This window comes from Microtus oregoni, unplaced genomic scaffold (assembly GCF_018167655.1).
Source record: "Microtus oregoni isolate MIOR12 unplaced genomic scaffold, Mior012 000024F_ref0000369, whole genome shotgun sequence".
Lineage (NCBI taxonomy): Eukaryota > Metazoa > Chordata > Mammalia > Rodentia > Cricetidae > Microtus > Microtus oregoni.
Window position 1 is genome coordinate 18594291 of NW_024543083.1, and position 12103 is coordinate 18606393.

The 12103-nt window shown below is 53.1% G+C and overlaps 1 protein-coding gene and 1 pseudogene across 5 annotated transcripts; one reads left to right on the forward strand and one right to left on the reverse strand.

Annotated features, from left to right (window-relative positions):
• Positions 1–302: 302 nt before the first annotated feature.
• On the reverse strand, positions 303–7608 carry Ing1 (inhibitor of growth family member 1). 5 transcript variants are annotated; one of them, XM_041673873.1, is made up of 2 exons: positions 7591–7608; positions 303–2108 (listed from the first exon to the last, which is right to left on the reverse strand). In XM_041673873.1, exon 2 carries the CDS (start codon positions 1960–1962, stop codon positions 1405–1407), a length of 558 nt encoding a protein of 185 aa, XP_041529807.1. In that variant the 5' UTR covers positions 1963–2108; positions 7591–7608; the 3' UTR covers positions 303–1404. The 5 variants fall into 5 exon arrangements, with proteins under 5 accessions (XP_041529807.1, XP_041529803.1, XP_041529808.1 ...); XM_041673869.1 differs by lacking the exon at positions 7591–7608 and adding an exon at positions 6503–7111; XM_041673874.1 differs by lacking the exon at positions 7591–7608 and adding an exon at positions 4989–5129.
• LOC121462319 lies at positions 2216–3548 on the forward strand (annotated as a pseudogene).
• Positions 7609–12103: the final 4495 nt, after the last annotated feature.

Sequence of the window (12103 nt, forward strand, 5' to 3'; positions counted from 1 at the left end):
GTGACACAGTGCTCGCCCGGTAACTCTACAATGGAAAGACCAGAAAACGAATTTATGCCCAGTGTAAGAAAAATTCTCAAAAGCCAACAAATAGCTACAGAACGTACACTGCCAACGACAGGCGCCACAGTGACTCTACAGTGACCTGGCCCAGAGGCCCCACAGACGGATCAAGCAGTGTGCTCGTCACCCAGGGATGTGGGTAGCTAAGTACGCGTGCCATCGATGGGTGGCCAACGTCAGCTGTCAGCAGCGGTCTCTGCCAAGCAGCCACAGACAGCACATAAGGAAATAAGCATGGCTGTGTTCCAACGAGTCTTTATTTATAGACACTCAACTCTGAATTCATAGGACTTTCATGTATCGTGAAATGAGATTTCTCAAAGCACTTAGAAACACAGAGCCCATTCTTAGCTCACAGGCCATACACAACAGATGGTGGGGCTGACCTCTAGTACACAGTCACTTCCTAACCTCTGCTCTAAGTAGTTTTGACATTGATTTGCTGGCATGGACATAATGTCTACTTCCTTATTATGTGACATCAGTAATATACAACTTGCTTAAGGCTTTGTCTAAACTGCTGGTGTATAAATTTTTAAGACAAAAAAATTTAAAATTATTTATATGTTAAAATTAAATGCTAAGGAAACAAACTGGTCAAGTTTCATTTATTTCTTGACACAACATCTATACAGCTCACACACGCAGCAGGACGCGCACCTTGGCTTCACAACAGCACCAGGCTGCACTTCCGGTTATAATACAGCAGGGGCGGGGTGGCTGGAAAATGTACATTTATACACTTCATAAGTTAAAGGTGGCTACACTATGACCTAGGGTAGCAAAGGCAAGACTTGGACCCACTGCCTGGACCACTTGTGTCTGACCTATTAAAAATGTACCCAGTCATTAAAAATGGCCAGTTGGGGAATAGGCCATGTATAAAATGTCATGTAAAATTTACTCATTTACCCTTTTAAAAAATAATATTTAGACTTTAAACCTTTGACCAGCTTGTCATGTGGATATACACTGTGGTAGCGAGAAGCACTCCTCCTGCACTTCAGCAACCTGGTGAATTTTGGTTTTTTTGTAAACCACAACATTTTTGTTAAAACAGCCAAATTAAATCTCTTCTTTATACATCTGTTATATTACTTCCAAGTCACTCCCCAACCCCCAAAACCAGTCTGACATTTGCTGCCATGTTTAATTGGAACCTCTTTGTAGTTTCTAAACTGCTGATCTGCAGCCCCAGTCTGGTTACGGGTACACCATGAAGACACAGGCTGTCTCCGCCGTCCCGAGAGGACCCCCCCCATCTGACCGTCCTCGGACTTCCGCAAAGGCAGCAACACAAACACACCGGCGGGTCTGTTCTCACGTGTGAATGTCCACAAACTACCTGTTGTAAGCCCTTTCTTTCTTGGACTTTTCCAGGGCTTTGTCCATTGTTTTCTCATTTTCCCCCCGACATTTGGGGCAGTACCACTTGCCCTTTGGTTTATGGTTGAGTCCCACGCAGGAGAAGTGGAACCACTCGATGGGGCACTCGTCGTTGTCACAGCCGATCATCTCTCCATAGGAGACCTGATTGCACAGACAGTACGTGGGCTCGTTGGGGTCGATGGGGAGGTCTGCGGGAGAGGCTTCCCTCTCTGCTTTGGCCTTGGAGCGTTTCTTCTTCTTTGAGGTTTTTGCTTTCTTCTCCTTGGGCGTTCCTGAGGTGATGTCATCATGGTCGTGATTATTAGATGCATTCTCTCGATTCTCGTTGTTTCGCTGCCTCCGGGACCGCTTGTTATTCGGCTTGTCTGCCTGAGCGATGGTCTCACTCTTTGACTTGTCCTGGCCGGCCTTGCCGCTGCTGCCAGTGCTGTCGCTGATGTCCTGGTGGGCTTCGAAGAGCTCCACATGACTGTCCACCTGCCTGGTGCGGTTCTCCACCAGCTCCACCATCTGACTGACGATCTGGATCTTCTCATCGCCCAGCTCCTGGCTGCGGATCAAGGCCCTCTGGATGCAGTGCAGCACCCGCCTCTTCTGGGTGCCATCCGCCTCCCGCTTGAACTTCTCATAGTAGTCATCCAGCTCCTTCAGGATCTCTACAACAGAAACAGTCTGCGTTACACATCGCGAGGAACACTGGAGCCCAACACCAACTAAATCAAAAATCACAAGGGGCCCCAGTTCCCTGTGCAAAACTCTTGTCATGTGTGAGCCGTGGCTCCCACCTAGCAAAGCTGAGGTGATGAACAAAAAGTTCAAGCTTAGGTAAAGGGCTTCAGTCTCAACTGTTTCTTCCCCAATCCATTGTATTTTCACAATTCCTGTTCAAGTATCTCTGTAAGAACTTAGAGCTTTTATTCTGTATTTCTTTATGTTCGGGTTTTGTTCTCCATCTTACACGAGACAGAGTCTCACTGACTCTGGAGCAGGGGGCGAGCACCTGTCTCCACCTCCCCAGCTGGAATTGACAGGCACTTTTTACTCGTGTTCTGTGCATTTGAGATCAGGACTCCCCACCCCCTTGCATCTGAGCATCTCAATGTCTGTAATACTCTACAGAGAAGGCGTGTGGACCCTATGGCTTACAGACTGGGATTGCAGCAGAGGCCCTGTGTGTATCTGTCCCCTTGAACCACTCTGGCATGATGTTCTGTATTACTGAAAACTAGAACTCTTTGCTCAAGAAAACCTTGCTTTAAAATCAAAGTGACAGATTTGACTTTACAACTTGTAATAATTAAATTTATGGCTTATAATACTGGTTTTTAAAACAGTCTCTTTGTGTAGCCTTGGGTGCCCTGGAATCTACAGAGATCTTCCTGACTATCTCTGAGTACTCAATATTACCATTCTGAGAACTAAACCCTAGTATTAAATTTAAGCCTTCTTAGGAAGGCTAAAAATAAGTCTATATGCATATAAAATATCATTTGGCAAATGGAATTAGACAATTTCCCAAGAAATAAAAGCTGTTAAGAAGTCTAAGAATTCAGCTCAGCACAGCCCCTACTCCAGGACTCACGGCACTGCGGCAGAAGCGCGGGTGAGGCCAGCCTGGGCTACACACCCAGACCCTGTCTCAAGAATAAATAGCTTTCCCTTTGCAGACAGTCCCTAGAGCCTGGGTGTTTTCATGATTTGGCTTTGTGGTAACCCAGGGCCACAACGCAAGGAGGAATTTCTGCTTGAGGTGTAATGAGTATCAACACTGCTTTACAAGAAGTGCTGGAGATCGCTCTCATCCACAGCTCAGGTTTATAAGGCCACCAAAGCCTTAGACAAGTGCCAAACCTATCTTTGTGTGCTTATATCCAAGTATGGTGAGTCTCTTTGTCAAGCAGATAGAGATCCTTTGCACCGAGCATCAAATCAGTCCGACTAGGGGTGATAAGTAGGAAAGTAGGGGAATGGGTGGGCGTCTGTAAAGCTGACAGAGGGAAACCCTGCAAAGTGGGTGGCTGCAGCAGTGAGTGCTTCAAGACTACAAAGGATCTCAGGCCAAAGATGCCAGAGAGCGCTTCAAATGCCAGAAATGAGCAAATAAAATCGTTGGCCACTTTAAAAATAAGGGATTAGACAACCTAAACATTGTGCACCAAAGTCTAATTATATACACAGAAAGGTCCTTGAGCAATTTTCCTCAAATAGCAAATAGTACCAGATTTTTTTGAGACCCTTTTGCCATTTCTTAAGGCAACCACTGGAAATCAGAAGGGCTATCCAGAAACTCTGCTCTCTTTTCTCCTGACAGTGAACATAGGAACTCAGGCAGAGGTCAGCAGAGCTCTTTGAATTCCAGGCCAGTGAAGCTTATACAGGCCAGCCAGGAGTATATATGGAGACCCTGTCTCAAAACAAACAAAAATAACAACAAAAATGCTACAAGACACCAACAAGGGCTGACATGGAAGTACCAGGGAAGGCTATGTTCAGGTTCTGGAGGATTCCAGGAAGAATCACAAGACATTATCCCACTGCAAAGGAGGATGAACAGTCCCAGTCTCCAAAGAGACAAGTCAACTGATCTGACTTATCAAAAATAACCCAAAATATGCATTTTTTGGCATGATGGCACATACCTTAAATTCCAGATTCACAGGCATTAGAATTTTTAGGAGTTCCAGGTCAGCTAAGGCTACACAGTGAAACCTTATCAAAAAACAATAGTAAGTGAACAACAACCCAAATTTTGTGTTATTTAAGTGGATTTAACTTAGGCTTAGCCAGTAGTCAGGTTTCTTTTCTTGTTTGTAACCCAGCACGGATAATACGTTAGACAATCAAAGCTGGCCTTGAGTTGCTGATCTTGCCTCCGACCGGATTACAGGCATGTGTCATCGCACCCAGCCATATTTCAAAAATAATGCTGGTATTTTATAGAAGAGCAATTCTATCCATTGCTAAATTAAATTTGAACAACTGCTTCTTTCAGCTTTAGGTGAAGCTTATGGAGAAAAATCCCATTAAAAACTTACCACAAAGTTACTGTGGGCCCCACACAATAGCAGTTATCCTATAGCAAAGTAATCAATAAAACCACTGAAAGCAGCAGACAGGAACAATGCAGCTGAACTTCGGAGTGTTGCTGGACCGCCGTAAAGTACCAGCGGAGGTGAATAAACGGGCCCGCAGTACCATCTAGTCTGTCCTGTTCTCTAAAAGCTATTTTAACTTACATAAGGTAGACTAAGTTTCTAATGAGACACTGCTTCCAAGGTATTTTTATAAAATTTGAAAAATGACTCAGGCAACAAGCTCTATGTACAAGGACCGAACCCTAAGTTCTTCCAGACTCTTCTACACCCGAAGCATTGGCGACCGTCAAAAAGCTCCACCTGCAACAGTAACTCTGAGCAAGCAAGGGCTTATTCTAAGGTCGGTCCACACGGCGTGGGAGTTGCGTCGGCCGGGCTCCAGGAGGACAGCACCTGAACACATCGACCCGCGACCCGACAGGACCTTCCCCGCTCACTCACGCCTCCGGGAAATGCGACAAGTGGCCGGAGCTGCCCGTGCGACGCTGGAGCCGAGAAGGAGATCGCAGCGGCCTCCCGGGGGCCATTGCCGCCATGGCCCCGCGGCCGGAAAGTGACCGCGATCCCGGCAGCCTATGAGACTCGCCAAGAGCGCTCCGCCCCGCCCCGAGGTCTCTGTGAATCGACGACGCTGAGGGCGGAGATACAGGAGGCAACCAATCAAACAGCAGGAGCCGCGACAATGGCCCGCCCCAACAGTGGCAGGAGCCAATCCGAGGCCAGAGGACGGGCGACCCGAAGACATTCAAATCAACTCGCCTCCTCCCTCCGCCCGGCCCTCCGCCACAGAGAGAATAGCAGGCAGCGGAAACACAGACCCGAGCGCGTCCCCGAGCCAGGCCCGCCCCCATGCAGGCCGTACCCCAATGACTGCACAGCACACTGATAAGGACATTCCACGGGGGACGCTGCGACCAATCACAGGGCCGCAGAGGCGGAACGTTCCGCAATATGTTAATGACTCTCCTATAAACCGAGCTGCGAAGCTGCAGCTCGGACAGAGCGCGCAGGGGCGCTTTCCCCGGCAGGGCTCGGTATGTGGGCCCGAGTGTTGGCCTTCCACCTCCCCCAACTCTTCCGTTTCCCTGCTGCGCAGTTCTGTAAACAGGAGTAAACTCCGAGCGGCCATCCATGTCCAAAGCAGAGCCCCCTGACCTAGCAGCAAAGTTTCCCCAACAACCGACAGGACCCGGCGGGCACGCAGGCTCCGCCTCTTCGCCACTCGGGGCAGCCAGGGTCTCCGGGAGGACTGCAGGTCTCTCACCTGCCCCGCTCCTCTCGGGCCGGAGCCCCAGCTCGCGCCCACCGAACACAGCCCAGTCGTGCACCGACCTAGTCGACTACGATCCTCCCTTCCACCCTCTCCCTCCGGCAGGCACACCGCGCCGGCGCCCCTCGTAGTCGGGCCCCGGAGCCGGGTCCAGAGCCAAGGGAGGGCCCAGGCAGGCAGGGCCTGGGCGATCGCGCGACCCCGGGTCCGGACTGGCCAGTACTTTATGTAACACTCGGGTTCGGGACCGGGCGGGGGGCGGCGACTCTCCGGACCGGCACTCCAGATCGCGGGAGCCCGGCCCGCAGCCGCCTCTCCAACTGGGCGCCCGCGCCCTGCGGCCGCCGCGTCCGTAATGCACTCCACCTCGCGCGGCCGCCCGCGCCCCCTCCCCGAGGACGCGGCCGAGCCCCGCGCCCCCTCCCCCGCAGCACCGCCTCATCACTTCACTACAAAGAGCGCTTTGGTCGCGCAGCCTTGCAGCCAGCCGTTCGCGCTCCTTCCTCCTCCATGTCCCGGGGCTGGGCACACAAGGACCTCGGCGTCTCAAAGGCGCTCCAGACCTTTTGTTCCTAGCCCTCCGAGGACGCCACCGGGAGCTCCAGCTCCTGCAGGACCGGCCAGTCTCGTCGCCGGGACCCGGGGATGGACGCGGCCGCCCCCGCCCATCCATCACCCGCCGTACCTTGGTATTTGGCGTCGATCTCCCGCATCAGCGAGACGTTCCTCTGCAGGTCGAAAGGCAGTGACTCGATGGAGTCCAGGTAATCCTCCACATAGTTCACCAGGTGGATCTGCTCCCCGTTGGCAGGACTCAACATGGTTCACCCCGGAGGTCCCCGGCGACTCGGCGGCTTTCCGCTTCCTCCACCCCCCGCCCCCCTCAAACAGCACTGCAAAATGCAAAAGCTCTCGCCCTCCCGCGCCCCCCCCGCGCCACTTCGGCCGGGCCGGCCGGCGGCTACATCTGGCGCCCGCCGCGCCGCCTCCGGGGCCGCGGGGACCCCGGCGCCTGCAGGCGCGGGCCGCGGCGGCCGAGGCTCTGGCGCACGCCCCGCCGGCCGTGCAGGCCCCCTCCCGGGCGGCGGGCGGCGCGGGGGGCCGTGCGTACGAGCGCGCACACACCCAAAGGGGGCCGGCCACCGCCGCCCACCCGCCACCAGCGTGGAGAGCGGAGAAAGCGGGGCCGGCAGCGGGAAGGGCGCGCTCCGCCGCCCGCCTCGCCGCACTTGTCCAACGTGGAAAACCCAAATACCAGTTTCAAACACTTGGGAAACATTCAGCCCCGCACGCAGCGCGCATGCGCTCCGCCACCCCCCTCCCTCCTCCTCCCGGAGGCGGCCCCGCCCCCACCGCATTCACGCCCCTCACCGTCCCGGGCCGGGGGGCGGCGGGGCCGCGAAAGCAGGCCCGCGCGAGGGCGTGGCCTGTCACTGTCACTGGGGGGCCAGGGTCGCGGAGGGGACAGGCGCGGGGCCGCGCGGGGCAGGGACGGCCGGCGACACGAAACTTTACTAGGAGTTTGGCACTCGGTGGCGGACCTACTGGGCGGAGCCGCACGCCGGCCAGGCCCGGCGGGGAGGTGGCCCGCTCCTCTAAGGACACTCCGGGGCCGGACGAGCCGCCACACCGCCGCTCTCCAGACCCGACTACTCAGAACACAGCCACCATCCTCCGGGCTGAACTGCATTCCCCCCGCCCCCGAGCGCGGTATAAATAGGGCTCCCGGACGGAACTGGCAATGGCAACAGCCAATCCCCTGGCGGCTCTTACCTCTGCGGCCAATCTGGACGAGAAGGAGGTGTGGTGGGGCCGGCAACGCCTCCCGCACGCCTAGTACTAGAGAGCTGTCCTCGGCGAGCAAGACCGAGCAGGCGGGTCCGAGGGAGGCGGAAGTGGGCGCGCATGCGCAGGGCTTGGGCAGGGGCTGCGGACCCGCGCGGGAGGGCCGCTCCCGAGGCACCGCGGGACCACCACTCCCAGCATCCTCGGCGGCTGCCCGCGCCTGCGCCGTCCTTTCTCGCCGTCCCTTTGTGTCGCCTCTCGGAGCTGAGTTTGGAATGGCCTGGAGACAAAGGGGCCCCCGAGGGGTGCTCTGTGCAGCTCGGAGGTCTACGGAGGGCGGGCTGGCGAGGGCAGCGCCCCGATCTTAGCCCTTGTCCTGCGGCCCCCAAGGCTGCCCGGGTCCTCACCATACTGAGGAGTCTGCGAGCACCTGGCGCACGCCCGCAGGTTACCACAGCCTTCGGATCCCCATCCCGCCCTTCCCCCACAGTCCCGGAGTTAGGGCTTTCTGAAAAGCCCGGGCCGAGCGAGCTGTTGCCTAGGCGACGGGCTCCGGCGGTCCCGCCCCCTTCCGGCCTAGGTGCCGCCCCGGGGCGGAGTCTGGTCTGCGGTCGCCTAATTTCGCGCCTTTGCATTGCTGCCTTCCCCCCCCCCCCCCCCTCTAGAGTCCCAGGTCCTCAGTCTTGCTCTGCTGCCTGGGCGGTGCTCCCGGGTCCTCCCGCCGCTGTGTCCTCGTGTGCCGAGCGCTGATGACCGCTCTCCGCCTCGCCTGTTGGAATGTCCCCGCGGCGCCAGGTCAGCTCACTGTCTTCAGCCTCCTCCAGCGTGCTCGGTGTTGTATTTCAGCCTCCGGGATTCGTCCTCCAGCAGAACAGGACTCACCCCTTCAGACTCAGAAGATGTAGTTTGGAACGGTTTGGAACGACTCTTGAAACACGGTGACATCCTAACCCCCTCGGCACATGTGGAAGTACTCATTGCGCCCCCGTGACATCCACACTTCCACGCAGTTCTCTACAATAGAGTATCGACGGGGGCGACGGCGCTCGTTTCAGCGATCGGTCATAGGAATGTCAGTGCAGCAAGAAACATTCAATTCAGCTGTCTGCTTTTCGAGTTAGATCGTTCAGATTGGGCCGTTGCTGTGGGTGTGCACCTTGAAGCACAGGGCGTACATTTTCAGCAGGCGAACGTCACTTGGCTGTCGTGTGGTGCCTTTTTACTAACATTCAACTGCTTTCAGTACTAGCCAGAAACAGAAGTTTCACTTAGTTGCCAGAAGAAAATATTTGTCCACTAGTCTGCACAAAGGCTAAGAATATGGCTTGGGAACACGACGTGGAATAAACCGTGGCAGGGGTCCAGAACTGAGTATGAAAAGTGGGCCTTTTCCTCAGAGGTCATGTAAGCAGTTTAAAGGCACAGTAGCAATTAATAGACAGGTATCTTAATCTCAGCGCTATCTAAGTTTAATAAAGATTGGGTATAACTGACCCTTTCCCAAGATAACCAAGCCGGAGTTTGAACCCGGTTACCTTTGAAAGTTCACAATACTCTTAATCCATTCTGCTGCTCATTGAACTCATAGATACAAACCCAAAGACATCTTGCTCACCTGACCAGAATTATTTCACAAGTACCTACCACATGCTAACTACAATGTTTTATATCCTGGGAATACTGAGTATGTTCACCTATTTGGGGTAAAAAAGTTTTTATTTTTTTAATTGGCCTTCTAAAGTGGCTTTCTGAGCATGATCAGAAGACCAATAGATAAAATGTAGTTTAACTATAACCAAGCATTTTAAGTAGACTGTATAGAAAATCAAAGACTGGGAGATGGCTGAGTTAACCTGAGTTCAAACCCTTGAACTCACATGGTGGAATGACTGAACCAGCCTGGAGAGTTGGTCCTCAGGCCTCCACATACACACTATTAATAAATACAGTCTTTAAGAAAAACCTCTTCCTGGGAGGCAGAGGCTGGGGAGGCAATGACCATGGGTCCAGAGAGAGAATCTGGCTCCTTGAGGCTCTGGTTGGAGGTGTTCCCTGAGTGAGGCTCCTGGGACAAAGGGCACCCTCCTGCTAAATGCCAATTTCCCGTTCTCACTTCAACTAGCCCGAGCTCAGCTTCCATTCCCAGTCCAAGCCTGTGGCTATGTGCAACCTTTTTGGTTTTATAAGAAACAAGCCTGGAACCGGGCGGTGGTGGCGCACGCCTTTAATCCCAGCACTCGGGAGGCAGAGGCAGGCGGATCTCTGTGAGTTCGAGGCCAGCCTGGACTACAAGAGCTAGTTCCAGGACAGGAACCAAAAGCTACGGAGAAACCCTGTCTCGAAAAATCAAAAAAAAAAAAAAAAAAAAAGAAACAAGCCTGGAGCCGGGCGGTGGTGGCGCACACCTTTAATCCCAGCACTTAGGAGGCAGAGGCAGGCGGATCTCTGTGAGTTCGAGACCAGCCTGGTCTACAGAGCTAGTTCCAGGATAAGCTCCAAAAGCCACAGAGAAACCCTGTCTCGAAAAACCAAAAAAAAAAGAAAAGAAAAGAAACAAGCCTGGGGACACCAAGATGGCTTGGTCAGAAAAGGTGCTTGCCATCAAATCTGACAACTCCTCAGGACCCCACCTTATAGAAGGAAGCTCCCCAAGCTGTCCTTGGACCACCCCACTTTTGCTGTGACATACACATACATATGCAAATAAATGTATTTTTTTTCTTTTGGTTTTTCAAGACAGGGTTTCTCTGTGTAGCTTTGAAGCCTATCCTGGAACCAGCTCTGTAGACTAGGCTGGCCTCGAATTTACAGAGATCCACCTGCCTCGGTTGGGATTAAAGGCGTGCGCCGCCAACACCCAGTTTAGAACTGTTATTTTAAATATCCGCTCTAGTTCTTTGAGTTCCACATTCCAACCTTTGGTTTCTGTTTTTTGACACGTCTTGTATCAGAGTAAAAGCTTTCTCTAGCAGATCTTTCACTACCTGCACAGGAAGAGTTTTTGAGGGACTTTTTCAGGCCAAGCTCTTTGGTGAATTTGCAGGATTTGGCAAGAAGATCAAGAGTTTACAGTTAAGTACTCAGGGAGTGGCAGCCCACACTTGTAATCCCCAAACTGGAGTTTAAAGACTGAGGCAGGGGAGTTGAAAGGCAAGTAAGCTAGTAAGATTTACATAGTGACAGCCTGGGCTACTGAGTGAAACCATATCTTGGCAACTGAGATAGGCGGGTGGGAAAAGAGAATTGTATATCGCTATAAGAAGGAGACAAACGCACACATGAAGGCAGGTGGCTGTGAAGAATAATTCCGGGAGAACTTGGGACATTTGGGGACCACAGATGACCCCCATAAGGTACAGAAACACAGTCTGTTTACGTGGCAGTTTAGCTTCAAGCAGGCAGTGAGATTCCAGAATCGTCAGGAGAAAAGATCTCCAGGAACACAGCTGCTTAATCATTCGCCTGTCAAGGAGAGCAGCAAAACAGAGTGAAAACCAAGACTGGAAGGGCGGAGGCTGCGCAGTGTCATAAGGACTGGACAAGCAAAGGGGACCTAACTCGGGACAGTTCTCAGGAGGAGACGGGCGATGGAACTTTTCATCACGTTTCGATTGGTTTCTAAGGCAGGATCTCATATCGGGGAGGCTGGTCTTGATTGAACTTGATGCTCCTGCATCCCCCCTCCCAAAAGCTTTGATTTCAGATAGACACCACCAGTGTGGCTCTAAAAATTTTTTGAGCAATTTATTCTTACGTGAATGGGTATTTCGCACGCATGCCTATCTGTGGACGATGTGTGCAGTGCCTACTGAGTCCAAAAGAGGCATTGGCCCCTCTGGAACTGGGATTATAGACTAGAATAGCCAAGTGGGTGCTGGGACTCAAACCTGGGTCCTCTGGAAGAGCAGCCGTCTTTCCAGAAGACATTTCCAGTTACATATACTCGAACAGAGTCATTTCCCGGGTTTGTTCTTTCATCCTAAGGCCAAAGGACAGTGTGAAGTACACAAATACTGTGTGTACGGAATGCAGACATGTCTGAGGATGTAGTGTTGGTTTGCATGTGCCGAGTGTGGCAAGGGGCATACTGGCAGTCATGCTGTGTGTATGTTGGGGTGCAGTGTGTGTTAAAGCACAGTGTTTGAGTGTAGACACGATGAGTGTACGCTGGTGTGCATAGTGTTTCTGGAGTAGGCAGTGTGTTGGAGTGTTGAGATAACACACGTATGTACACAATGTTGCGGTGTACACCAGGTCTCAGCAGCAGGCACAACGATGTACACGGGGACCAATCTATCCACAGGGACGAGCTATGAGACCTACGCTATAAAGGGGAACGGCCGAGGGGCCCTGTTTCTCACTGTGGTCAACACGCCACTGCACAGCTGGGTTCACCGCCTGACTCCGGCCGGAGAGAGTATTCTCTTCCGGGAGTGGGCGGAGCCCTGTGGGGACTCGGGCGTGGCTTCTGGGTCGTCGGGCGGGGCTTGTTTTCGGGGGC

What these genes read in the sequence shown, in the direction of transcription:
- Ing1 (XM_041673869.1), bottom strand. Translation starts at nt 6,638, where the DNA reads ATGTTGAGTCCTGCCAACGGGGAGCAGATCCACCTGGTGAACTATGTG. An exon ending in GATCGACGCCAAATACCAAG is followed by an intron (nt 2,109 to 6,502) that starts GTACGGCGGGTG and finishes TTTCTGTTGTAG; the next exon opens with AGATCCTGAAGGAGCTGGAT.